The sequence below is a fragment of the Marmota monax genome, unplaced genomic scaffold (genome assembly GCF_021218885.2).
Source record: "Marmota monax isolate L192 unplaced genomic scaffold, Marmota_monax_Labrador192_F-V1.1 WCK01_AAM20220418_F8-fsc00053, whole genome shotgun sequence".
Lineage (NCBI taxonomy): Eukaryota > Metazoa > Chordata > Mammalia > Rodentia > Sciuridae > Marmota > Marmota monax.
In genome coordinates this window covers 9689369-9701710 of record NW_026693153.1, presented here as the reverse complement: position 1 = coordinate 9701710, position 12342 = coordinate 9689369, and the positions used below count along the sequence as shown (strand labels likewise).

Below are 12342 nucleotides of genomic sequence, written 5' to 3'. Positions count from 1 at the left end.
CATCATTACTTATAAGATTAGATATAACTCATCACTGTGTTCATATTTGTTTAGCTGGCTATTATATGAGAAACCACATTTCCAAGGTCAGAAATGTGTGTTAGAAGAAGGGGAAACGGTGTTAAATCGTGACTGGATTCTTCAGAACAGAAAACATCCACAAAGAAAATTTGTATTGGGTTCTATCAAACGTGTCTTAAAGGTAACAAAGCTGTAGATTTTCCCTTATTTTTTTATTTCATTTATCACATAGTAAAACTATGTTGTGGCCTAGCAGTACTTAAGTATAGTTACTAATATTTGTTCTAACTTTATTAATCTTTATTATCATATTGATAATTTTTGAATTTACATATATAAACCATTGAAGTGAATGAAAACTTAAAATTTTAACTGTATTCTGGCTATTAAAGTGGTACATGTACTGTGTTCATACATACCCATACACATGTGTGCATATTTATATATAACATTAGGACTATATTATCTAGGAATTTTTAGGGGAAAAGCCAATATTCTCAAATGTATCTCTTTATAATATATTCTGCTACTACTAAGTATGGCCATATGTGTGCATTCATGTTTGTGTATGTGTTAGGATACATCAGAAAAGGAGAGATGAGGAGAGGAAGCAAAAGGCGTTTTTTTTTTTTTTCTGTCTAGAAATATTAATGAAGATGAGGAAGGTCTTCCAAGGTAATTAAACATTTTGTGAGACATTCAATGATAGATTAGAGGAAGGGTTAATTAGTGATAAGGGAAGATGTCATATAAGGACAGAATATCCTCTCACATATTTAAAACTTTTCCTTCAGCAGTAACGTCATATATGAGGTAGTGCAGTTATTCATGTGACAGTCATCATGGGCATATATGTTTTCCAGAAATCATTTATATACTTCAAAATAGAAATTGAAGTGAATCCTACTATGATTTGCTTAAGTTATTAAACTGTTGATAGTTGCAGAAAAAAATATGTGAAAAAAATAAAGCTGGCACATAGAAAAACTCAACTTACCATAAGGTGTGTCTGCGTATATTTGAATGAATCAGAACTACACCAATGTGTGTCTGACAAATATTTGTGTCTGCTTTTGGATCTAATACCATTTGGGGTTCTGGGAATAGAAATGCAAGTGAGATATAGTCCCTTATTTCATGTTGCTTAAAGTCTGGGGAGAAGCTGCTGAATCAGATGACCATGTAACTCAGGAAGTGCTCTGCAGGGCCCTGAGGAAACACCAGGAAGAAGTACCTCACCTTTTGGGAAGAGGCATCTCCCCTGGAGGAGGTAGCACCTGATCTAAATTTAGAAAAGATCAAACAGGAGTTAGGCAGTATGGGAGATGTAAGGGAGCTCCTGGTAGAGCCACTTTTGTCCAGATGAAGAGGTGAGCATTGGTGGCCCGGTGGTACTCAAGGAGATTAAAATGGCTAAGGCAGAGAGGGAAGTGTCCACTTGGATGGAAGGATCCAAGTGACCAGTTCAGTTCTGCAAAGAGCATCTGAATGCTCACTTAATTTAGCTAACTCACTAGAAATTCCTTGAAATGAATAATTAGTTTGTAGGTGGAATCTTTGGGGATTTGTATTATTTATAGTTTTATGCTTTCCTTGAGAATATCAGACACCATGTAAAGCTTAGGGGCAAAAGTGAATGAAATGAGGCATTCAGCCACCCTCAAAACCCCCGTGAAATCAAACGAATAAAATGGAACAGATCAGTTTGTTGATCTTAGATATTTGAATGAATATTTACACATCCACCATTTGCTTTCATTTTTTCCCCTCCTTCCATTGTTGTTAGTTTTAGAACTAAAATTTTTGGATTTTTAGTTGCAATGCTAATGTCTTGATTGGCTCATAACTTTAGATGAGGAAAGAAAATACTCTTTGAACAGAGAAAGCACTCACATTGTTCTAAACATTTTATGAAGTAAGCGTCAGACATTAAGCTGTTCCCTTTTTCTCTAATCTTGTCAAGAATCTGCCTGTGGATAGCTTCATTTTCATGGTGGCTGTTGCCGTGCCAGATTCATGGAGGCCTATGCCAACTTTATATTGTTTAATTACCTTAAAGTTGGTTTGGTATTAGTAGTAGTCAAAACTTTAATGTCATTTAACCCTTTATGTGGTATTATCCTGTATATGGGACACAAAATTTTATAGGACACTTAAAAAACTGCTCAGTTTTAAGTTTCCATAAGTGACCAATATATGGGACTATGGGGAATAATGGATTAAAGATGATGCTTTCACAGTGTCTTCACTCAACTGAGAACAGATACACCAGATACCCTTAGTCTTCAGCAATTTGTATATTTTGTATACTCAGGGCTTATCTTTGTGAGAATAATTGAGAGTGGGAGTAGCAGTGCAGCAAATTTTGACTCAGGTGCTTAACTTTCTCAAATTAGAATAAATGAGTATTGCAAATTACTATGTTTACTGTGCATTTAATATTCTTTTTAATGGTATGGCATTTTTCTTATGGCCAGAAGTTACTTAGTTTGTGCACACTTCATTAATGAATCTACAAGAGCGAGATCCATTGTTAGATCAGGGACTGAGGCAGCTCATAGAAAATAGAAACAAGTAGATTTTCATACTGTTTTCGTTAACAAACATACATTCCCAGTCTGTTTCTCTTTTATAACCTTGTTTCTGTTTCTACTAATTATTGTAATAGTCTAAGCTCACAGAGTTTACCAGGATACACTTGCAAAGTATAGTACAATTAGAAATGTCCAGGAGGAAGCCAGTAAACTGTTAGAGTAAGCTATTAATTGTCGCTAGATTACTATAAAGTACCCTTCAGTTGCTAGTGTTTGACTGCCTTTGTCCATCAAGGATTATAATAGCTCTTCCAAAAGATGCTATTTCTGTGAATAGCTACTGTAGAATACAGAACATAGTGAAATCTTTTTCAATCAACTGGAGCAAAAATTGGGCTTCTAATAAAGATAGCTGAGAACATATGCCTTCTTATTTTTGTTTATATTCACTTTTATGTTTTTGCTGCTGTGCTGTTTCCTTCTGTGTTGTAGACAAGAATTCCTCTTTGCTTTTCCCCTTTTGAAGTACACCACCCAAACATTGTTTGTATAACACAATGCAGAGGAAACTTGTTTGTGTGAGACACTTAGTTATGTATTCTGTTACTGTACCTCAGATCCCTGGAGGAACATTAATAAGCAGCATTTGAAATAATGTTACTAGAACTCTATTATGAATAGCATACAAAAGACTATTGAAGATTGACAGTTGACTGTTCTGGACATTTCTGGCTATTTTTGAAATGAAAATTTAGAAGGAAATCTTTTATATTTCAAAGGAGATTCTAGGTTATGCTTCTTTAATATGTTAAATTTTGAAACTAATTTTCTGAAATGAGACGAATAAATGTTCTTGCCTTTATGTATTTTTTAAGAAAAGTAGAACAGTTTGTAGGGCTTAATAATAATACATAACAATTGTAGCTTTTATTATTTTAATGTTTATATTCACCTTTTTTGAACTAAACAGCTTCACTTTGAAAGGATAATTGTGACATTGTATTTTAACTAATAAAATTTGAGTTTGAGATACTAAATTCCTTAATATGGTTCTAAATGTCTTCTATATGAACACTGTAAAGTACTTTAATATTACATGTAACAATCTAAATTATTTCACATTTTAATGAGAATGATCAAAACTCAGTTTGGGGAAAGGTTAAAGAATTACAAAATTGCAAAACACATAGTTTCAGTCTTTAATATATACCACCTCTGTTACTGCAGTTACCTATTTTAGTAAAGTGTATTCATTTGAATTTCACATTTTCCTAGGTAAGAATTCTGCTCCTACAACCTGAGTTGTATAATTACACACTCATGCGTAATGAGATAGATTGTGTGTTCAGACAGAAGGTTATCCGTAATTTTGGAGAAGGGGGGAAATAATTGTGATATTACTTCCCTAAAGAAGAATGAGATCTCTCTTTTGAGTTATGAGTTGACTGTTATGAGAGACTTTTATAAATAATGCAGAGAGTTGTCTCTTTAGCTAAGATGAGGGAAGCATCTTCAGAGTTTACAAAGGCCTAGTAAGGCTAGCCTGACTGCAGAGCTGTGGGGTGTGAGTGGGGTCATGGTGCTATGGAACAGTGAACCGAAGTGTGGATTGAGTGTGATTGCATCTTCACCCAAGGTGCTAAATGTAGAAAGTGGTGTTCTCACAATCCAAGCTACATTAAGAGTAGCTTCTACTTGATTCGTGGTTGTGATTGGAAGCCGGGAGTGGGGGGTGGGGGAGAGGGGGGCATTATTGAAGAGTGGACCATGGCAATGGGATTAGATAAGGAGATATATGGGAGTGTAACTTTAAAGAGAAGATCTGAAGGAACATGTTAACAGTGGGTACCTAATTCTTATGACTGATCGAGTGTAGCATCAAATTTCTTAAGTTTCTTAAGCCTTTCTTTATCATGCCAGTTTACACTAAAAAAAAAAAAAAAAAAAAAAAAAGGTTCCACAAGTAGGAAAACAGATTTCCTTTCCCCTCACCTCTAATTCCGACTTCTTTTGTCAGTGTAAATTAGATAAACACTCTGAAGGCGTAGTGCCTCTCTATTCTTTATTTTTTATGTCCCCCATGAGATCAACTTTTATTTAACTCCCTTCCTCCCTTATGGCTTTGTTATGCTTCTAAGAAGGAAGGCTTACAGACCTTTGGCACTCAAAGCCTTTAGTAACTCTGAGCATTACTTAATGGAACAAGTGTTTAAAAAACAAAGCAGAAAAAACTGGTACAATAGTTTTTCCATAAATTTGATCATTTTCTGGTTATTAACATGATTCTTCAGAAAAATTCATGTAGAAAGTAATTAAGGAGCAAAAATATTTCCTTTACGTTTTTTTGTGAAGAAATTCAGCTGAACAATGAGAATAATTATAACAATGTCCAGGGGGTTTGAGAATGCTAGCCTGTGTGTCTTTAGATGATTTCAAAGTAAAATTACTTATTTACTGTTTTTCAGGATTGCAGCATTCCAGAGATAGAACTTTGCCCACAGTCTGACTCAGCTTATTGCCCTATCTACATACAGCGAGCAGTCCCCAATTTAGAAGAACTGAGTATCCCCAAATCTGTGTCTTTCACTGTGAATTCGGGAGTGTATGTATCAGTTCCTCTTTATTATAATGACTGATGGCCACCAAAGTTAATTTTTTGTTTTATATTTTAGTAGGTGACATATAAATTTCTGAAGTTTTAGTTAATTTACTTTATTTATGCTCCTGGAAAGACAAATGCAGGTTTTAAAACATATTCAATCTTTCTGTGGATCCAATTAAGGCTTTTATGTATAGAATCCTTAGACATAGTTCTTGGTGGATGGATCCTTTGTCTCCCACATTTTGAGGCTGAAAAATAAAAACATGTCCCTGGTCTAGAAGTCTGGGGTTTCTTAGGTGCTAATTCCTGACAACAGGGAGGCACTGTGTTGTTTATCACCCCTCTTTTCCTGAAAGGCAGATGGTATTGCCCTCACATTTTAGGTAAATGCTTTTCCAAGGCTACTAGATGCTGAGCATAGATTTGGTTCTAGGCCTCTGGGTTTCTAAAGGTATCTGTAGGACCATGCATCTCAGCTCAGTCATTGTTTAGTTCCTGATTGGCTCCTGTCACAAAAACCAGTTCATGCCTAGCGCAGCATGGATTCCTCTTCTGTCTCCCATTATTTTTGTCTGCTCTGATAACAGTTGGTATACAATTTTGGGGTCAGTATAGGACATCTTTCTTTGTTTCCTCTAACCATGAATTAAAACTCTTGGGCAGACCTAGTAATTAGTCCAGTGCTTTGGAAGTATCTATAATTATCAAGCTTGGCTAGGAGATAGATGCATCTTTTCAGAATCTTATTTCAAATACTATTTCTATGGCAGCTAGTAGAACTGATACTGATTCTAAAATTGCAGGTCAAAATGTAAAATGCTTAGTGAACCCCTTCCTCTGATTGTTCTAGTTTGAAAAAGAATGGATATACGGGAATGATTATGACTTTTCAGTTATAGTCTTCTTGAGTTAAAAGTGCACGGGCTTTGAGTATTAGAAAATTCTAAGAAAAGTAAAACTTGGAAAACATTAGACTTAGAGGCTAGAAGGATGTGAGTTTTTCATAACATGTTAACACTATGTGCTGTCTGGCCAGTCACTTAGGGTGTGTTTTACTTGTGTAATTCTGTGACGGAGGATTTTTTTGTTTTGTTTTGGGCAAGCCATTTTACTGTTACAGATTCAGATGAAATTATTACTATTTTACTTTAACCAATCATTCACTTCTTGTTTAGGTGGCTTGCCTACCCAGATATTAATTTTAAAGGTCAAGCTACAGTGTTGGAGGAAGATCATGGGCTCTTTGAGATTTCTGCAACAGAAATGAAATCATTGCTTCCACTTCAAATGGTAAGCAAATTTAGAAAGAAGTGCTCCTTTCCTCAAATACTCATGAATCCAAAATTAAATAGCTATGATGATTACTCATACATCTCAATATGACATGAATATGTGTACTACTGAATTCGCATACTGCATATTGTTTTTCTGTTTATATCGTAGAGAGGTCTGAATTTACCTTGTGTTGTGCCACAAGTACCACAATACCTGCAAGTTTCCTATATAAGTATTTTTTGTGAGTTTCTTTTCTTGATACTCCTTAGAAAATTGGTTGTAGTAAATTACATTCTTCTACTTCTGTAATGAATGGTAAGCTCAGCATTAATAATAAATGTATATATAGTTCTGTCAATATTTACTTTCTTAAAGATAATAAAATATCTGTAGTATTTATTTCTTTCTGTTGCAAACTTTTGGTTTTTGAGGAGAAAACTATTCAACTAAATGTTGACTGTGTAATAGAACATTTTTAGTTCTTCTGTGCCTTTTTTAGAATACTGTGAATATTAAGAAATTTTAAGAAATATCACAATGTGAAGTAGCATTTTGAAACAAGAAATTACAGAATTAGGGTTTTGTGAGGAAGGGTTTACTTTTTCTGCTGTACAATCTTGGCATCATGAAGACATCAAGTGTGATTAGAAAGTGTTGGTAGAACCTGGAAGGGTTAAGTGTGGATAGCTCAATGCTCTTATTTAGAAAGCTCAATTAATTGTAGGGTAAACATTTGGATATTTGGTTTAGAAATCTACTCTGCCAAATATGACTGCTAAATCTACTAGCAATTCAACTTTCTGTTTGGGACATTCTGAGCTGGGATTCAATTTTAATTGCTCATGTGTGCTCAAGGACTAAACCTCAATTGTCTTCCTTGTAGTTATAATTTGGAATCTTTTAAAATTGTAGAGCAATCGGAGACAGTTTTGACTACTACAGAGTAGTACTTGAATGAACTTAAATTTGCTATGTAGTTTTACCAAGTTAGATTTTATATAACCTACATATGTCACTTAGATATTTTGAGAAATTTTAATATCTGCATACCTAATACTAAATAAGAGTATCTTGTTATCTTTAGGGTGGACTGAAAGTGGAAATGCCTATGAACTTAAAGGTAAGTGTTGAAAATGACTTTTGCGGTAGGCCCCAAATACTGAATACTAGTCTTTTTTTTTTTCTTTTGGGGAGCGGGTACCGGGATTGAATGCAGGGACACTCAACCACTGAGCCATATCCCCAGCCCTATTTTTTTGTACTTTATTTAGAGACAGGGTCTCACTGAGTTGCTTAGCACCTTGCTGTTGATGAGGCTGGCTTTGAACTCAAGATCCTCTTGTCTCAGCCTCCCTAGCCGCTGTGATTACCAGCGTGTGCCATGGCACCCGGCCTCTGAGTATTAATCTTTAAGTATTTGAAATTACTAGAATGAAACAGTTCCCAGAACATATGATAATAAGTGATGTTGAGGAGGTGGGAAGTGACTATACAGACTGCTCATGCATGGCTGTGAATGAGGAGTGGAATCAGTATGCAAAGTTGGAGCTCAAACCCATCAAGTATCTACTGATGTCAAGGTGATTGGTCTGGTTTTTGTTAGGAAGGTGAGTTTGAGATTGCAGCTATATACTTAAATGGAAATAGTTAGCATGTATTTGAGGATGATGCTTACAGAGGAGATCAAGACTGATGAGAAGGAGGTATACATAGCTCTTATCACATAATCATCAGTTTGTAAGTATAAATACCTGAAAGGAGGAATAGAGACAATGAAAACTGGAGGCAGGGGTGCTAGGATTAAACATATATGAGGGGAAAAAGGAGACAGGGTTACAAAATGTATATAAGGAGAGAGAAAGAAACAGTGCAGTGATCAAATATGCAAACACCCCTCCTTATAGGTAAGTTGTAGTATCTGTAGCAGAGGTAGGCATGGAAATAGGAGTTCATTCATCCTTCTCCTGTCCTTGGAAACAAGGCACAATTCCTCCAACCCTACCATTTCTGGACTTCCTAATTTGTGGAATTGACTACCATTTCTCAATAACATATATGAAGACTTTAAAAACTTCTTTATATCTAATGCACATTGACTCTATATGTTGCAATTTTATATATCTGAGTTTTTAAAAAAAATATTTATGCCTGGGTTTCACTTTTAGACTTTTGAATTGGTATGTGGTCAAAAATTTTCAGAGTCCCAGATGATTTGAAAATGCCGTGAAAATTGCAAACTACTAATATAATAAATGTACATTTAGCTGTAACACTGAGTGACTCATATGAATCTCCTAGCTGGTGACATGACAGATCTGATAGGCTGAGTCTTCCTTGGGCTTTGCAGTTTTACAGGTTGTAAGCATAAATGACTGGATTGATCTTCATAAATAATCACAGTTTGCAAGCTCTTAGATAACATTGATAATGTCACAGTACCTTACTCATTAAAGAATTACTGCTTTTTATTTGGCTTGAATATTGTCATCACATGTTATATCCCAGTGGCACATGCCTATAATCACAGCTACTCAGGAGGCTAAGGCAGAAGGATCTCAAGTTCAATAACAAACCTCTGCAACTTAGCAAGACCCTGTGTCAAAATAAAATTTTGAAAAAGGACCTGGGGCAGTGGTATAACACTTGTCTAGTATATAGGAAGCCCTGGATTTGATCCCAAGTACCACAAAACAAGCAAGCAAATATATCACTTCCAATAGACCTTTCTATAAAAATCTAACGTGCAAAATAGAGCCATTTATATATATATATATATATATATATATATATATATATATAATGTTATTAGCATTTAGAAATAAGGAAAATGTAACATTTTTGTTTAGTATATTTCAGTATTAGGTCGTTTTAGCTATGATCTTGGGTTGGTAGCTGTGCACAAATTATCCCATTAACCATAAATAGGAGTCAGTGATAAAGTGTGGACAGATTAATGCTAGAACCAACCATAGTTATCCTAATTATGTTATTTTAACATAATTAGGATAACTGGTACTTGAGGAGTTAAAATAGAAAAATAGATACTCTATCAAGCCAAATTTGATACAAAAGAAATATTATAAATTTGTTTTTCTACTGTACTTGTCCCACTACTCCCAAATTTGAATCAAATATCCAATTCAAAAAGTCCATAATTTTTAATCATTTATTTCTAGAAATTTTGCACTTAAAAATATTTAAATATTTCTTTTCAACAAATATTAATGACGATAGAAGCAGTTAAGTTTTATAAGAAATGAAATATGTTTTCTGAATTCAATAATTTATTGCTATACACTGGAAACTCCAGAGTTTTATTTCCTATAGGAAAAATTCTAACTTAAATATGAAGTATACTTAAATATGAAATTCTATACTTAAATTCATATTTAAATATGAAGCTAGGTCAATATAAAATTCAAAACACAGGAGTGAATGTATAAGGATGAAAAAAAATGAAGGATGAGTTATAAGACAGTGTATGAAATGATCCAAGAATTTGGGTAAACAGAATAATATAATCAGTCCAGGTATATTAATATGAGAGAGATATATTGTTAACATGTTTTACCTTTATGATGATAAGGAGTAACATTTCATGTGAGTATCAGACACTGCTGTGTTATAAGACTGTATTAATAAAAAAAAAACCAGCAGTTCTTATTTACATCATATATATATATATATATATATATATATATATATACACATTTTCTAAAGTATGATCATGGTAAATAATTCTTTTGTTTTTCAGGTCATTATTTATGAAAAACCTCACTTCCATGGACAGGCCAAAGACTTTAGTGAACATATCCATTCCGTCCCTAATTTTTTAAAAAATGATGGGGACTTTCAAGGAATTGGATCAATTCGTGTCATTGGTGGAGTGTGAGTGTCATCCTTTCAATATTTGACTTAGTATCCTTCTTTTGAAGTCTACATAATAAGTGCTCAACAGGGCAAACACAGGCAGCCTTATTCTAAAAATATACATCCTTTCTGTAGTATGCAAAGTAACAACAATACTTACTAATGGTTTTCTATGTTGGTATTAAAGATTTTGAGATAGAAGATATTTTCTACATTTAATGTAAAACGTCACTGCTTAACATTTCTAGACACAGCATAGAAGATAAAAGAGTTGTAAACTAAGTTATCTTCTCACTGGTAATGAACATGAGTGAGAACCCAGTCTTATCTTCTGTTCTGGTGGTGTGTTAATGTTTGTAGACTGATGTGTTGACTTTGCCAGTGAACCCCCTCTCATTAAAGAAATAGCTTGGGTTGTGTATTTGTAAAGCTGAGAGTTTTTGACACTGATGGCCCTCATCTCTGAACTGTTTTTGAGGAAACTCTTTAAGAACACCTGGGTATAAATATATGTACACGCATAAAGGTAAAACCATAAAGAAGAAACTCCCCACAAAGCTTATTTACTGTTGTCAACCCAGTGCCAGAATCCCTTAGAAACATTCTCTTGTCTCTAGCAAAACATTGGTTATTTGGAATATTGGTTCATTTGAATGTTAAGCATTAGTGTCTCTTAATATTTGTTGTAATATCATATAACTTGTTTATCCTCTTCTAGCAAATGATGCTACTAAAATATTTTTATTCACAGGCATTAAATAGCTTATCTAAGGGCACTTGAGTGTCTAACATATAAGGGCTTAGACTTTACAATTTATGACAACAAATTAAGTGATGGCCATACCAGCCAAAATGAAAATGTCAGAGACCTTAGCATACTAGATATATGGGTCACATTGATAATTGCTCTGACAAGTTGGTAGTTATTTAATTACTTATCTTTAAATTTCAAAAAGTGCTTGGGACTGAAAAGAACAGATACAGTTTGGCTAAATAACATATTACTATGTTGTATTTCTCTGTAGTCTTTGGTTTGTGAACACATCTGCTTCTTATTAATCCTGCTCTAAAATATTTTTGCCTCTTCCTGTCTTTGGAATCTAAATGTTTTCTCCATTAACTAGGCAGACTTAAAACTAGTTTTCTGCTTTATTCTGCTTTACAGAATATTATCTGCTAAAATTTGGTGTGATGAACAGTGTTATTCTCTAAGTTTTCTTACAACGGTTTAATAAGAACAATCTCAAGAAAGTATGGCTGTATATAGCATACACACTTCCATTTTTATATGGCACTTGCAGGAGAAAAATGTGATGTTCCCACTTAAAAATGGCCATCTGGCTTCATTTGTTTTCGCCATTGTTTGCTGTTTGTTAGCTGTTTAGTTTATGTGTAGATATTATAGACTCTTCTTTATCCCTATCCCATCTTGAGAGATCTAGGGAAAGTAACACTGATGTTCTTTTTTTTTTTTTTTTTAAGTATTGGGGATTAAACCCAAAGCTTTGCATATGATAGATCCATCCTTGTGGTAACTATATCCCTGGCCCTTTTTGTTTTATTTTGAATCAGGGTCTTACTAAGTTGCCCAGACTGGCCTCAAATTTGAAATTCTTCTACCTCAGTCCTCTGATAGCTAGGATTTCAGGCGGACACCAGTTCACCTGGTGATCTGGTGAGATTGACATTCTTAATTTTTCTCAGATAATATACATAGTTAGATATCCCAAATAGACATTTAAATAGAATGGAATTTTAATCACAACAATCTGTTATTAAAACTAGGCAGAAGCTTTCTGCACTCTCATTATGTAATAGATTTACTAAACTTCATCTATCCTTTAACATTAAAGTCTTCTATACCTCATACACTTTTTTTCTCATTCTGGTATGATTAAAAACATGTTTTGAATAGCCACATTATTATAAAAGGAATTTAGAATTTGTAAGTTTTCTGTGAAATTTTGTTATTACAGGATAGTTTAAGAATACAATAATATTAGTCTCTCTACATACTATAAATATACTAAGGTGTTTTAA

General features: G+C 33.9%; 1 protein-coding gene across 1 annotated transcript in view; it reads left to right on the top strand.

The window, feature by feature from the left end:
* Positions 1-12342, top strand: part of Crybg3 (crystallin beta-gamma domain containing 3) — a 119195-nt gene that overhangs the window by 54114 nt on the left and 52739 nt on the right. The window contains exons 7-11 of the mRNA XM_046455286.2: positions 55-202; positions 5021-5157; positions 6333-6447; positions 7517-7552; positions 10187-10320. Coding sequence (XP_046311242.1) covers positions 55-202; positions 5021-5157; positions 6333-6447; positions 7517-7552; positions 10187-10320 — 570 coding nt within the window. The remainder of the gene's footprint in view (positions 1-54; positions 203-5020; positions 5158-6332; positions 6448-7516; positions 7553-10186; positions 10321-12342) is intronic.